The sequence below is a fragment of the Acanthopagrus latus genome, chromosome 19, assembly GCF_904848185.1.
Source record: "Acanthopagrus latus isolate v.2019 chromosome 19, fAcaLat1.1, whole genome shotgun sequence".
In the NCBI taxonomy this organism is placed as follows: Eukaryota; Metazoa; Chordata; class Actinopteri; order Spariformes; family Sparidae; genus Acanthopagrus; species Acanthopagrus latus.
Window position 1 is genome coordinate 23,724,074 of NC_051057.1, and position 15,930 is coordinate 23,740,003.

Consider the following 15,930-nt stretch of genomic DNA (forward strand, 5'->3'; position numbering starts at 1 on the left):
GTGTGTGTTCAGGTGTGTGTTCATGTGTGTTCAGGTGTGTGTTCATGTGCGTGTTCATGTGTGTGTTCATGCCTCCTCTAATGAAAATGCATGTGTGTTCGTGTGTGTGTTCGTGTGTGTGTTCATGTGTGTGTTCATGTGTGTTCATGTGTGTGTTCAGGTGTGTGTTCGTGTGTGTGTTCGTGTGTGTGTTCAGGTGTGTGTTCAGGTGTGTGTTCAGGTGTGTGTTCATGTGTGTGTTCATGTGTGTGTTCAGGTGTGTGTTCAGGTGTGTGTTCATGTGTGTGTTCAGGTGTGTGTTCATGTATGTGTTCAGGTGTGTGTTCCTGTGTGTGTTCATGTGTGTGTTCAGGTGTGTGTTCATGTGTGTGTTCATGTGTGTGTTCATGTATGTGTTCAGGTGTGTGTTCAGGTATGTGTTCAGGTGTGTGTTCATGTATGTGTTCAGGTGTGTGTTCCTGTGTGTGTTCATGCCTCCTCTAATAAAAATGCATGTGTGTTCTCTGATGAATAATTTCCGTCCGTCCTGATCTGGGCGGCATGAAAACTTCTCTCCTCTCCTGCAGAACAGATTCACCTCAGAATGAACTCTGAATCGTGAAGGTGAACATCTGAGACTTTCGCTCCGTCAGCAGCTTCTCTATGTGTTTTTACTCAATTAAGGTACCTGTGAGATAAGTGGCTGCCCCAAACGAGCGACCTCAGATAATTGGCTGCGTCTAACGAGCAGGCAGTGATAAGTGGCCGGCTGCACGCGGAGGCTCAGATGAGTGGATAATGTTAACGAGAGTACTGCTCTGTGATCGGCTGCCAACACGAGCTCGCCCAACGCCAGATGGTTTAATTGGCAATTACAGGAACAAGAAGCGCTTCGCTGCGAGAGTGTGAATATTCAGAGAGGCCGTCTGCTCGTTTTCTGGAGAGTCGGCTGAGATTCTGCTGCTGGACGCTGGCTCGACTTTACTCTGCATCAAATTACCACGACTGCCTCTCCCTGCTACCAAATGATCTTTAACTACTGCTGCTCGAAGCACCAACAGGGAATCAATTAAGTCTTCTGGTGCTTTCACACCTGCAGCTTGGTTCATTTGGTTCAGACCACAGGGACAAAGAATGGCCTCGTTAAAAGTCCCGTGAAAAACACTCGGTGTTCACTGGAGAGGCCTCGAAGTGTCGCCGGCACAACGAGCGCCGGAGATGTTCATTCAAAACTACCGCTGTCATTTCTACAAACATGGCTGGAAAAATGTCCTGAAGTCTCGTTACACACAGCAGGTTCTGTCGCTGCAGATTCAGCTGATGATTCACCGTTTTTCAAGTATTTCTTTAATCTCACAGTCGTCTTCAGTCCGTCTCAAAGGATGAACAGTTTATTATCAACACTTCCGGCTCATGTTGAGAAAACCTGGATAAACTTGTTTCTTGACTCTCAGTCAGCAGAGACTCTGCTCTGAATGTTGAACAGCTTCGTTTCACTGACATCTGAGTTGCAACCGTCAGCAAAAACACTTTTCTCAGCTGCTGCTGAAATGCTGATCAGAGCTGGAGTTTGAATCCAAGTGTGTTTTGTGCTTCAGGCTTCAGCTGAGGAGGAGAAGATAATATGAATATCTTTGTTTTCCTCATACGAGCCACAGGATCTGTTCAGCCGCTCAGATTAAAACGCTCCATCGATGTGCTGACAGAAACATCAATGTCCTGTGACCACATTATCAGATCAGGTGAGAACACCTGAGGTGTCCCAACAACTCCAGACATTATTTCCTCTCATTGTTTCCACTAAGAAAGAGAAACTGCAGTGAACTGTGGACGTGTTTCTGCCACAGAGGAGCGATCTGCCACTCGCTGTCTTCTGGATTAATGTTTGCAATCTTCACACTGACTGCTGGAGGCAGCGAGGCCACAGAGGAAGAGACACGACAAGAATACCGACACACTTACTGGAATATTTGGCAGCTAAAGACAGAAACGTATCTGAGGAGGTGGTGAGACTAAAACACAGAGTCGGACCGTCTGGAGGAGTAAACACCTGGAGGCTCATCTGGTTCTGATCCGGAGCCGTTAACACAGAGGACTCCTGTTGATCAGCCTCTAATGTTCTACAGTGTTCTTCTGGTTCTGTTGGGTCCAGTTCTCAGACTTTCTTCCTCTCTGACAACACACTCAACAAAGGTCATGTTGGTTTCAGACATTAATCGGGCTTTAAATCAGTTTTGCTCTTGGTGAGCTGATTGTAACGTGACGTCAAACCACTGATGAAGATTTGTTTCATTTGTTTTGAAACTGTTTACTGTGTGTTTCTGTATGAAGGACTCAGATTCCCTGCAGGAGTCCAGAGGACGTGACTCTGAGCCTCGTGTCAGCTCCGCTAACACAGAGCAACAGAAGCTAAAATTAGCTCAGAAATTAAGTCTGAGGACGATAAATTAACGACCAAAACAAAAGTTCCTCTGCGCCTCTCGACCTCATCGCGTCTCGTTCGGTTTCCCTCTCCGAGCTGATGATCTGTCAGACGTGTGCAGTTTTCTGCCCTCTGGTGGCCACAAATCACCAAGTGCAGCTTTAATTATAGTTTCCACACTAATCAGCCGTCTGCTCTCTGCTCATCTCATCACACAGGAATCATCTCCAAATAAACCTCCTCCATCAGTTTCCAGCCCTGAAAGCTTCGGACTGCAGCCGCTGCTCTTTCTTTAAGTTTGCAGAACTTTATTGGCGTTTTTACAAATGGGGCAATTACCAACACGCCCTGGGCCTCTGAGCTGTTTTTATTGGAGCACTCACCATGTACAGCACAGGGGTGAGGACCAGGGGAGGACCGGGGGAGACGGGGGAGACGGGGGAGGTGAAGCGAGGAAGCAGAGGAAAAGTAAGATAAATGGGGGCAGAGCTTTTAATTTGGCGAGGTTCCGTGAAGCTGCATGTGGGGACTGAACCTTAGCAGAGATTTGCTGCCGTGGCAACGGGGAAACGAGGGGGAGGGGGGGAGAGTTACAGTAGCATGTAAATATAAGAGAGGAGAGAGAGGAGGAGACACACACACACACACACACACACACACACACACACACACACACAGAGGGAGAGTCTGTAGGAAAGGAAAGAGAAAGAAAAAAGCCGGGAGAGCAGCCGACTGGAGGAAGCGAGAAAGAGGAATGAGTCTGAGCTAACAAGCTGACACACACACACACACACACACACACACACACACACACACACACACACTCTCGCTCTCTCTCTCTCTCACACACACACAGGACGAGCGAGGCAGCAGCAGCAGTGTGAGGAGGAACCACAGTCGCCTGCAGGAGCTGCCTGACAGTCCAGGTTCGGGGTTTACAGGGCAGCCGGTCGGCTCCTGGTGGGAAAGTCTCACAGTTCATCTCCTCGAGCATCTTCACGGACGGAGAGCTGCTGCTGCTGCTGCTGCTGCTGCTGCTGCTCGACACACTTCAGACTTTCCTGAGAGTTTGTGATCAGCGGACGTCAGATGATTTAGATCTCTGAGCTGTTCAGAGACTCAAACTGCAGGAAGAACTCAAACAGATTTATTATTGTTTTTAACGAAGAAAAAGAAGTTCAGTCGTCTGGATTTTGAGGACAAACTAGCAGCGATCTTCTGAATGACCTCAGCAGCTGCAGCAGAGTTAACAGAGTTTGTTCAGATTCAGCAGCAGGATCACAAACATTTGGACTGTCTGAGGAGCTCCTGATCAGAGTTAATCCTGGAGGAAGAGAAGAAGAGAAGTTACCTGGACACCTGCTGACTCTCCAGGAGCTGCTGCACAGTCAGAGCCTGGAGATTTAATCCTCATCTGGAGGAGAAGAAGGTGGATTACAAACCGTTCAATCATTCATCCTGCACAGAAAAAACACCAGTTCAGTGGAACCAGACGACTGAACCCGACCTGCATGTGACCGGAGCACGAAGCATCTTTAATCTGGGACGTGGTTTCACGCTTCTGGTTCTGGATCTCTGCAGGATCCCAGCAGACTCGCAGCTCCGTCTGCTGAATCATCTTCACAGGCTGCGAGGAGTTAACTGGAACTCTCAGCTGCTCTCCACATCTCAGAGACGCTCGGCGGCTCGACCCGCTGCAGCCGGCGGACGCTCGCCTGGAGGATCCGTGTTCAGGAGGATCTGGTGAGTGAAACAGCAGCAGGAGGATTATTAATCGGCACCTGTTGCGTCTGAACGACCGACAGCTGAGGAATAATTTGGTTTGTTTCTGCTCCAGTAAAAATAAAAATTAAAACTGCAAAGTTGACCCGTGAGTCTCATTGACAGCCCATCATGTACCGCTGCTGTGGTTCTGTAGGACGGGTCGGCTCAGAGGTCCGATCTGCACCAGATTTAAAAAAAAAAAAAAAAAAAAAATCTACTTTTCTTACAAAAACGAACTTTAAACTGAAACAAATTCAAAGTGCTTTATTTTAACATTTTGACTCAATGTTTGTTTATTTTTCACTTAAATATGTCAAAGTGTCTCAGTTGATGCCATAAATCACAAAAAAGGCACAAAAACAACCCAAATATTAAAAAATAAGAATTATTTGAATCATTTGTCAATTTATTTTATAAAACTGAAAATCTGGACTTATACAACATTTACAAACATGTAACAATGTGTTACAATATGAGAGAGAAAAAGTATCTTAAGGATCAACTTTGTTTATTTTGTGACATTTTAAATGAGACTGATTATATTATTAAAGGAACAGTCTGTAGTTTTAATGAAGAAATGTTCACGAGCAGAAAAAGATCTTCAGTCAAACTAAATAATCAAACTATTTGTCTTCATGACTGAATAAAAACGATATTGTATTTCTACATACTGCTCCTTTAAACTGAAAGGATTCAAAACTTGAGTTTCTTTGTCAATTTATTCTGTAAAATTCATTTTAAAAAAGGCAGATTTATGTCAAACAACATTTTCAAACCTGCCTGAACGTGTTAACAATGTTTAAAATGTGATTTAATGTTCTTTGTTCAAACTGTTTATTTCTGGTGACATTTTAAATGAAACTATTTTAACATTAGTTTTCCTGAAAGAAGAGTTTTGTTGCACATTATTTGTTCATATTTAGTCGAATATCTCAAACTTCATTTATATTTTTACTGTTTTTATGATAAATTGTCATTTTGATGAGAACCAACGCTGTGACATGTTGTCGGGATCAGCGGGTTGATGAATAATACATTAATACTTTAAATAATGCAGAATGAGTCAGAGACAGAGTTTATAAAGTGTCTCCAACTCAACAACTCACTAAACTGACACATTTGTTAAGGGAGTCTGGTGCTGCTGTGGTTGGATCAGTTGAATCAGACAGTCTCAGGTTTCCTCCTCCTGCTCATCTCCTTCATGGAGGATTTTCCAGTCGAGCTGCTGATCAAACCTGTGAGTTCCCATCAGCAGCAGGTTGGTTTCCTCTGCCGGGAGCCGGCTGAGAGCAGCTGCGTCTCCCCGACACACATTCCCATCAACACGGAACAAACGCTGATATTTTAAGAAGCAGACGATCGACCTTCTCCTGCTTCTCTTCCCTTCAGGGTAGAAAGAGTTGGACTTTGTTTCATGGATCTCTGAGGAGTCTCTGTGTGACGGGCGGCTTCTGCTGAGTCTCTTTATGTTTTCCAGAGTGGAAGCTGAGTTCCTGGTCTGGATGCTGACAGAGGAGCCGCAACCGCAGGAGGAAAATATAATAAGAGCTAAATAACAGCATGTGTTCTGGACATTAGAGCTGCTGCAGGAGAGAATCTGAATCTTCTCTCTGTCTGTTTTCTCTTGAGATATTCAGACCAGGATCGAGTCTACGAGCTTGAATCCCCATTTGAGAAAACCCTGGACTGACCCTGCAAACAGAAGAGATAATTAGCTTTTTCATCAGGAACATCGGAGGGGAAGTGAGGCGAGTTTCAGAGCTGCTCTCTTCTCCTGAACCCTTCGTGAACTTTGGGGGAAAAGAGAAGTTTTATTAGCGTTTCAGCTCTGCAGACTCTCAACATCCTGAGAATCAATATGGTTTTAAAATGTTGAAGCTTCAGATGAAAGTTTGAAGAGAAACTTTGATCCTTGTGTTTCTGATGGTCTCGGTGCTGAAATGATTGATGACTGATTAGTAGAATGTTGTGGATTGTTTCACAGATCTGACATCAGCTCTCTCTCTGTCACAGACATCCAGGACGTCTCTTCAGACATCAGCAGCTCGTCTCCTGACTGCAGCACAGCGAGCGTCCATATTCTGACATCAAGGAAACTTTCTGCATCTCTTTTTTTGCTCGTTAAGGAAGTCGCTGTGCAGCCGGCGCCGCAGAGCGCCCGCTCTGATGGATGTTTTAGGTTTGGGATGTTTCCATCTTTCTTTTCCCAGCATCGAGACGTTTTGAGGTTTGTTGTCTGTAAATGGTTTCGTCTGAGCTCGACGGCGTGACGGCCGCACAAACTGCAGACGCCACGAGGAGGTGAGGCGAGGACGCCGAGGTCGAGCGCGTGGAGCCGGATGCCTGCTGGTGTTTCTGTGTGTGTGTGTGCTGCCGGTCGTTGTCCAGATGCCACACCGCGCCGCAGACACTCACATCACAGAGCGCCACGGCGACTCGGCTGAGTTATTTCCTGTTGCTCAACATTTGTTGCAAGTGAAATAAATGAAGCAGTCGGACATGAAAAGATGAAATCTCAGCGCGGACAAACAACTTCTACAAATGTTTCTGGTGGAAACGCCGGCGAGTCAAGCTGGAGGTCGGCCAGTCGCCTCGGTGTGGAACGTGTTGCTGTGATTGGATGATTACAGAGCGCTCTCTTCTTCTGCTCGACTATTTTTGTTGTTGTTTTCAGTTTTTTGCGGGACACAGCCGGCAGCCGTCACTTCCTTCAGACCAGGAGCGAGAAGGGAATCATCTGGTTCTTTAACACAAATTTAAACCTTCACGTAGGAATCAGAACATTTTAATCACAGATTGATTTAATGTGACATTTTGAATAATTCCTCTCAGGATCTGCAGCTTCTGTCTTCATCAAACTGTTCTGAAGTTGTTCCCGGGCCTCCGTCACCACCATGCTGCCCGGAGGCCTGGTGTCGGGCGGAGGGGGGCGCGGCGGCGGGCTCTGCCTGCTCCGGTGGCTCGGCCTCAGGCTGTGGTCCCGTCGGGGGACCCTGGTGTTCGCTCTGCTCTGGTTCGGCTCCTGGTTGTTCCTGAACGGTCTGGTTCTGGTCCACCGGAGCATCCTGTCCGACTACTGCACCGACGACAAGAGCAAGAGGATCCTGCAGAGACTGGTGAGTCAGACCGTCTGATTACATGAGTCTGGTTCTGGTCCTCGACAGGCTCCAGACTGTGTTTCCACTGGCTGCACCGGCACATTACTTCATTCCTGCCAATGAGAGATTTGAATTAAATTCCATATAAATGATCATAAAACAGGAATAATGGTGATTTTATAGACTCATTTTTAAAAAGACTGATTGATTCAGAGCTCAACATCTCCACATAGTTTATTACAGCCAATAAATCATTTTAATTAAATGTGTCGACACATTATGGAAACAAACAGACTGAGCTGCTACAGGAAACAACCGCCTGCACACCTGCTTGTTCACAAATGTATTTTGAAAGGCTGATTTTCAAAACTGATCAATTGATTCTATTTTGGTGTTGAAACCCAAAATTTTCATTGGTCACGTCGGTGCGATATTTTTCATAAAATATCTGAACTTCATCCTGTTTACAATCATCTGTACAGTGTTAGTCTGGAGCCCTGTGCTGGACTGATTGATGGTTGATTGATTGGTTGATTGGTTGGTTGATTGATTGGTCGATTGATTGATTGATTGATTGATTGATTGGTTGATTGATTGGTTGATTGATTGGTTGGTGACAGAGTTGTTTCTGACAGCCGTCTTCTAACATCACGTCTCTGAGTTGTTGGATTGAAAGTGTTCTTGGTTCTTTTGTCTTTGTGAAGCTGAAATAATTTCACACTGTCGCCTTCAGTCTCGTTTCGCTTCATTTCTACATGATGAGAACAAAGACAGAAAACTCTCTGAGAGCGTTTATTTCACTCTGATCACAACTCAGTGGAGTCAAGATCGATTTTCTTTTCAAGTCTTTGGAGAGAAAAGAAGAAAACGTGGAACAACTTCCATCACTGCATCAGTTTCTGGATTCAGCTGCTGCGTCTGTGCTGCGGATGGTTTGAGATCTTCACCTCAACACTCGTCAGACCTTCAGTGTTGCGTCTGATCAGGCTGATCCTCTGAACATGAACTAACTCCTGCAGCTGCCTCAAAGGAAGGAAATCAATCTTAAGAGCAGTGATTTAGAAAACTGTCTGTGGGAATGTGAAATAATTGCAGTTCCCGGTCCGTCCTGTATCGACGCCCGTCTGTCGTCTTTCTTCAGAGTATTTATGCTCTGAGGGACAAACGCCGGCTCTCATCGACGGTTTCTGTGAATCCCGCCGCCGTTCATCAGTCAGACGCTTACAGTAAACAGGCAGGCGGGTGGAGATAAACGACCCGAGGTCAGCGGCTCTTAATGGCCTGCTGTCTTATCCACCGCAGCATCTCCCGGTGCACTGTGGGTAAACACTGATAACTCCCCCTCTGTTCAGCTGCTTTCTGCTCTTCAGAAACATCTTCTGAGTTCTGATGGTCGTCTGTGAGGAGGAGAACAAACGTTCACCGCTGAGTGTCGTGTTTCTGTAAAACTCACCTGATGTCTCCTACAGGTGAGACCAACATGTTCTGATCCAAGAGATTATTGTTTACAGTCTGTTGGATCCTGAAACCCGTCCAGACCGGGTCAGTCTCTCCGGACTGAGCTGGTTGTGAGACGAGAGACGTTTGCTTCATTTTCATTTTGAGTTCAGCGTCCTGATGAAATGCAGCAACAAGCAAACACTGCTGGAACTATTTAATCAACTCACAGAGATTCAGTTTTCCAAAACACAGCTGTGATGTCAGCCTCCCTCCTGACATTAATAAACCTCTCACAGATCCAAAGTGGAAACTGATGAAATCCCAAATAAACACCGAGATCCAAAGTCAACAAACAGTTTGCAGAACGCTGCACTTTCGCTGCATCCATCACATTGTTTGAAACGCTTTTGGTTTTAAGAGGTTCAGAGCACGTCTCCGGTAACATGCTGACGGAGATCAACAAGAGGTTTCACGTTTCCAGAAGCTCATTTGGCTCCTCAGACGGCAGTAACGCAGCACAGATGCAGCTCTGCAGAATCACTTCAGAAACAACCATCACATTGTTCTCTGGCTGACAGGTCACCGAGCGGTTCAGGCTTGTCTCGCCTGCTTCAGGTGTTCTACCTCAACAACAGAGTCTCAACCCTCTTCATGTCTTTTCCTTCCTGTCGGCTCATCAAGCCGCCTTTGAAGCTGCGAGTGTGTTGAGAGTTTTTCAGGACTCGAGGCTCTTTGGTTCACGACTGTGGAGGAGTCGAGGGAGACGTTCGGCTTTTTGTTTGCACTTCGACCGAAGCAATAAATCACGTGGAAGAAGGAAGCAGACGAGAAGGAAACTGTCTTCTCAAGTCAAAAACTAAATATCAAAGGAAATAACAGCAGAGTGAAGTCGACAACAGAGAAATGAAATGAAATAAGCGAGCAGGTAAAGTCGCCCGGGCCTCGAGTCTTACCAGGCTGATTTTAGACTCTGCATGCACGTCGTCGAACAGTAACTCTAACTGGAACAACATGTCGAATGAGATGAACTCTGTCTTCCTGTATCGGATCTCAGCAGAATATCACAGTTTATACTCGGGTTTCAACAAAGTACCGACGGCTCTGCCAGACTGCTGCATCTGGATCAGAACCATCAACAGACCGCTGGTTCTGCTTCTGTAGAGTCAAAATGGGAAACTGGAGAAAATATGTTTCTGAAAATGAGTGTTAGCGATATTCATAGTTGGATTTAATACTTAGTCCTAATTTAACTGTCTTTAAGTTACATTCTGTGTTTTAACAGCACAGAGACGCTCAGCCTGAACTTTTATTGTGGAGGGACGAAGATAAAAATACACTCTGAGACACGTTAACTCCACATGAGAGCTCAGACTGAAAACAAACCATCTGACTGAGCTGCAGCAGAGAAGCAGCAAGTCTTCGTGTTTTCGCCTCGACTGTCTGCTTTACAAAGACGTCTCACACACCTTCACTTCCTCCACGTTCTGCTTCCACGCCGCTGCAGGATCAACAGCCAGGTTTCTTCTCCGTTCCCTCGCTGGTCCGTCTCGCTGCCCTCGTGTCAATATTACATCACAGTTATGATGTACAATTCTCTGTCATGTCTGTATTCTGCATCTCTTACTCCTGTTCCGTGTTTCTGAGAGACAGACACGCAGCCAGATTAGATTGTAAATGAAGAACTTTGCTGACAACATATTTAAAAACATAACTGATTGCTGTTGATTCATGAGAGGCATGTTGCCTGGATCGGTTAAACGTTGTAACTTGTGGGATTAAAAAGGTGATTTCTCTTCAGTCCTGTTGATCAGCCTGACTGCAGCAGTGATCCGGAGCTGACCTCCACTGTCGGGTGGTTCTGTTCTGTTCTGTTCTGTTCTGTTCTGTTCTGTTCTGCTGACTGGAGCTGGAGGGGAAATGGACTTTACTTCATGAACGTAACAGAGGCTGACCTGATGTTCAGCAGAGTAATCTGACTACTCTCTGGTGGTGACGCTGAGTTTCATCTGCTCGTCTGTAACTTCAGCAGAGTCAGAGAGGAACGAGACCCAACAGAACCAGAACACTGAGTGTTTCAGGTGGATTATAACAGCGGCTGCTACTTCAGCTTGAGATCACGAGTCCCCTGGTGGCATGATGACTGATTTCAGATGAATTCAAGTCTGTCATGGTTTCGGTTTAGTTGTTTTCTATATTTTTGGTTTTGTGTTGAGTTTCATCTGTCACTCATCAGTCTTAATAATTAGTGTCTCTGTAGTTGTGTTGAGTCTGTTTTTCCGTTTGTCATCCGTTTTGTTTCTCTGCGAGTGTCTGTGTTCTCCGGTTGGTCCTCAGTCTGGTATTTTGTTCTTGGATTCTTCACCCGACAGTGTTTGTCGCCTGTGCTTTGGGTCTTTGGACTTCAGTTTTTAATTTGTTAAAGCGGTCTTTCTGTTGTGTTCAGTCTGATATGAGCTGTGGTTGAACAGTGTGCCTGACTCGTATCAGAAGCATCAGAAAACTTCTGGTATCATCGGCGTGTCACTTCCCTCGCTCTCTGCTGCAGACATCATCCTGCACACATGGTTTCTATTGAAATCTGCATGTATCTGTTGATCCTCTGACTATTTATGGTGTAATGGCTGATCTGTTGCATGGTCCAACTCTGTCCCTACATGTCTCCGGCATTCCTCTGTCTATTTATGGCCTCCTGCTACAACTTTAATGACCTACCTCTGTTTTTTTAATGCAGTCCGGTTTGTTCCTTGAGAGCAGCAGAAACATTTTGCTTGTCAGGAATCTCAGTTGGTACGTTTACGCCATGTGGCAACATGTATTTCTAGAGAATAAGAAACCCGACCTGCGTCTGTAACTGACTCTGTTCTGGTTTCTCTGAGAGGAATCTGGCCTTCACAGCTGAATTGCCAAAAATAATACATTTCATTTCCAGATATAAAAACTTGTGAACAACTTCAGGCTTTTATCAACCTCAGAAGTGTTTATGAGTTCATTACAACCAAATCACCAGAATAAACGTCAGCTCAGCACGTTTCTGCAGAATCAGTTCAAACTGAAGGTTTCTTTATGTCGCAACTTTATGTTGGTTTAGGTTGAATTTCTTTTGTCACAACGCTGGTTCGGTTTCTTTGGGTGGTCTGAACAAACACAAGAACTGAAAAAATGATCTACTGTTTTTTAAGAGGTCATTTTAACTGAAAGACACTTGAGAAGAAAATCAGTCCCGACCTTCATAACTCCGGTCGGAGGTTTGTGGAGGTCCTGACACTCAAAACAAACACGCTGACATTTAACTGTTGATGTGCGGCGAGCTGATGAGGCCGCCGGAGTGACGGACGCTGGAGGCTGTCGGAGAGTTACAACGTGTCTGGAGACAGTTTTGGTGTTGAAGTCAAAGTTTAACAGCGTTTCATGTTCTGACTCCGTTTTATGATCTCAGAGCTGCTGAACTCTGCAGAGTTCACAGAGCTTCACCTTCTTTTCCTTCTGATGTTCATTTCTGTTCTTTGTTCGTTTCTTTCTGTTCTCTCTTTTTTTACTTTTCATATCTCTAAAGTTCTAAATTTCTCTTTTATTTCCTTCCTGGTTATTTTTCTTTTCTTTTCTAACTCCATGTCAAAGTCCTGACAGTAGCATTAACGTTGGTCGTCCGGCTGCGTTTCCTCTGCTGCAGCTGTAGATGTTAGTACAGTAGCTTCACACTTTTAAAGCATCAACACGTTGTTTGACCCGGCATGTTTTCTCTCTGTAGTTCAGTTGTGTGTCAGACAGATTTACAGTCCAGTCTGTGCAGATGTGGAAGTAAATCAGCTCAGACTGTGAGATAAACACACGAAGCCGACAGGAGGGAGAGTCTCAGGTAAATCCTGGATCTGTTGGTCTGCAGCTGCAGGACTACGAGTGTTGGACAGAATCACTCCATCGATTCAGAGGACTGATGGGGGAAAGTTACCGTTTCATTTCCTGTGATTTGAGCCTCTGACACAAAGAGGTCTGGATCAGTTAACAGAGAGGAGATGAATCATGAAACTCATCAAGAGACGAGAACAGAGCAGAAAATGGATTGTGTTAGAAAAGAAACACAAGCTGCAGCCAAATGAGTTCCTTCATCCATCAGCAGCGCGAACGCCAAAACATTTGTTGTTCAGAAATAATCACTTTCTCTGTTCTTCAGACTCGCACAACAACTTCCTGACACTAAATATTATCAATGAGGACGTTTGATTTACTTCATCAAATCTGTTTTAATAGTTCTGTTGAAGCTGCCGGGACATAAAACATGAACGCGAACATTAATGGATCGTTTCAGTGTTTGACAGTTTTTGTTCTTTATCTTCGACGTGGTTTTTACAGCGACATCAGTCGTGTTGTGATATTATAACAGCAGCTTCGCTCCTCCGAACAAGCTCCAAAGAAGAAGTCATCAATAAAGCTGTTTTGGGAGACGATGCGTAACTTTTCCTCTCAGCCTGCCAATAAATTCTTTAGTCTTTGCCTGGTGACTTGAATTTCATACAGTCACAACGACAGTGTTTACATATTCTTTTATTTAACTGTGTACGAAAGGATCATATGAAACATTTGAGTTTGTGCTTTATTTAGACATCGTTTCAGAACTAAACGTGAGCGTCCGACATGAAGAAGTTAAACAAACGTTCCCTCCACTCAAGTAAAAGACAGAGTCTCTCTCTACATGTTTCATCTGGTCGTCTCCTCCCAGCGAGCCCAAACCTCTCGCAGGTTCTTGTAGTTAAACGAGATATTCTGATTCATTTTATGTCCTCTTCTACGGAAAAGGATCAGAGCCACAATAAAACCCAACTTTCCTCAGATTTCTGGCATCAAACTCATAATTCTGGATTTTTATTCAGAATTTGGGGTAAAAAAAAAAAGTCAGAACTAAATAAATATATATAGTTTTTTTAACAGAGTATCTGATCCTTTACTGTGCTCGTCTGTAATAAACATGATATATTACAAATGGATTAAGCGTCGTACTGTATCGGAGTTCAGTGTGAGAACAAACAATATACACAACAGTTAGAATAAAGGACACACACACACACACACACACACACACACACACACACACACACACACACACACGTCAGAACACCTATATGGTTAATTAGCGCAGCATCGATCACTGTCCTCTCACCACCAGTCAGACGTGATGTGTGATAATTAAAGTGGCAGCTGGTGGAAAAGCTCTGTGTGTGTGTGTGTGTGTGTGTGTGTGTGTGAGAACGAAAAGCAGAACACAAAATGAGTGTTTAACCTTCAGTTAACTTCACTGCTGCTCAGTCTGAAGGTGTTTAATCAGCTCAGCCTCAGGTGGATTCAGCAGCAGTCTGAGTTCATCCTCATGTCGTCTCCAGCTGTGTGAGCTCATCTTCTCATCATATTAGAATATATTCATAACCAGTCAGAGCTGTGGGACACCGAGCTGACCGTCTTCAGGCCATCACTGAACATCTGAGACTGAACTCCACCTGTAGTGTTTCAGCCGCTCTGTCTGGCTGTAAGTGGCAGCTGTTCAGCCTCGTTACTCACTGATTTCACACCTTCAGTGCTGCTTCTTTTCATTTCTCCCTCCTCAATCTTCGTCCACAAACAAAAGACAGCAGGCAGATGAAACTCGAGCCAAATAAAACTCTACAGAGCCGGTGAAACACACTCTCAGTGCTCTCATAGAGTTGTTTCCAGAGAAAAAGCTGTAAAAGCAGCCGTACGTTACCTGCTGAGCCTCATCGTATCTGTCAGCTGTCAGACTCTGAGCTTCAGCTGCTCAAATTTCTTCCAGTAACAGCTGAACACTAAAAAAAAGCCAATCTGTCTTCTCCTGACTCACACTGCTGTCAAACTGCTGCTGTTGCCAAGCAATACCAGAGAGCCGGACTGTCAAAGTTAAAATGTTTTAAATTTAGCAGCTGAGCTGAAAACATGCTGGATGTTCAGCTCAGTGCGGGAAAAAGTTGTAGACACAGACGGAGCTATAGAGTCAAAGTGTAAGAAGTAATTATGATGCAAACAATAATGAGAAAAACACTTTTATTTCACGGCGCTTCTTGCAATCTGACAGTCTTGATAGACACAATGCATTTTGGGTGCCTGAGACTCTGCACACAGCCAGTGGTGGTGTGTTTACTGGGACAACTACAGCTCACAGTCCGCTACGTCAGCACTATCTCTGGGCCCGTAAGGTAGAGCGACAGGCCGGGTGGTGGAGCAGCAGCAGGGCAACCAGAGACACTGTAGTAATACTGTCATGAACTTCTGGTGGAAACTCACAAAACGTCCCTGAAATCCCCCTCAAAGCTTCCAGAAACACGGATGTATCGTTAGCGTAAGTGGTTAGATGGCGTTTTGCTAACGTTAGCCAACACATTGTGACGTAACCAGACGTATCTTCACAACATTTGTTTTGGTTTTGGGGTCAGAATAAACAAAATGTCTTCCACACAGTCCGGGTCTCGAGGTTCTGGTCCAACATCCAGCACTGAGCACATACAAGTTTAACAGGAAATGGGGAGTTGACTGAGGTTCGGACCTGTACGTCTGCTCAACCGTTACTGGAGGACAGAGCGAAGAAAGGCAAGTCAACGGACTCAATAATACTTGATTACTGGTACTTTATCAGTTTTCTCCTGTTCTGCCTGCAGCTGTTATCAGGAGAAAGAGTCTAAATACCTCCACGGATTGTTCATCTGTATTCAGCCACATCTGCTGCATGGCCAGAAAAAGAAAGAAAGGGAGGACAGAAGGTCAGAGAGGACAGATAAGAAGAGAGACACTTAAAAGAGAGAGCGGCGGTGTTTGAGATGAGCGCTGCATACCAACGAGGAGGCCTGCAGGGTCAGAGCGCCTCAACAACGTCAACAAGGCGTCTGTGCGATTCCGTCTGAAGACACCACTGACTCCAGAACAGTCTCTAACGACGACGACGGCTCCGAGCAGAACGACCTGTCACACTAAGATCAGGCCGGAAAATATCCTCCATAACAAGCTTTTTAATCTTCAGTTCCTCATTAAAGCAGCACGGCGAGGACTTTCAGATTAGGAGAAGTTTTGGAGACGTGGTATTGACTCAGATTCTGCTCATTAATCTCATTGTTCTAAATTTGACCCAGAACATAAAACAGTTTTATTTCCAGCAGGTCCAGAATCTCGTTAGCTGAAGTTTGTCATGAATATTTAACTGTTTTGTGGAGAAAAAAAACCATATTCTCT

The 15,930-nt window shown here is 44.9% G+C and overlaps 1 protein-coding gene across 1 annotated transcript in view; it reads left to right on the top strand.

The window, feature by feature from the left end:
* Nucleotides 1-4,005: 4,005 nt before the first annotated feature.
* The window catches only part of dipk1c (divergent protein kinase domain 1C), a 34,460-nt gene continuing 22,535 nt past the window's right edge, over nucleotides 4,006-15,930 (top strand). The window contains exons 1-2 of the mRNA XM_037078703.1: nucleotides 4,006-4,144; nucleotides 6,179-7,281. Coding sequence (XP_036934598.1) covers nucleotides 7,060-7,281 — 222 coding nt within the window. The 5' untranslated portion in view covers nucleotides 4,006-4,144; nucleotides 6,179-7,059. The remainder of the gene's footprint in view (nucleotides 4,145-6,178; nucleotides 7,282-15,930) is intronic.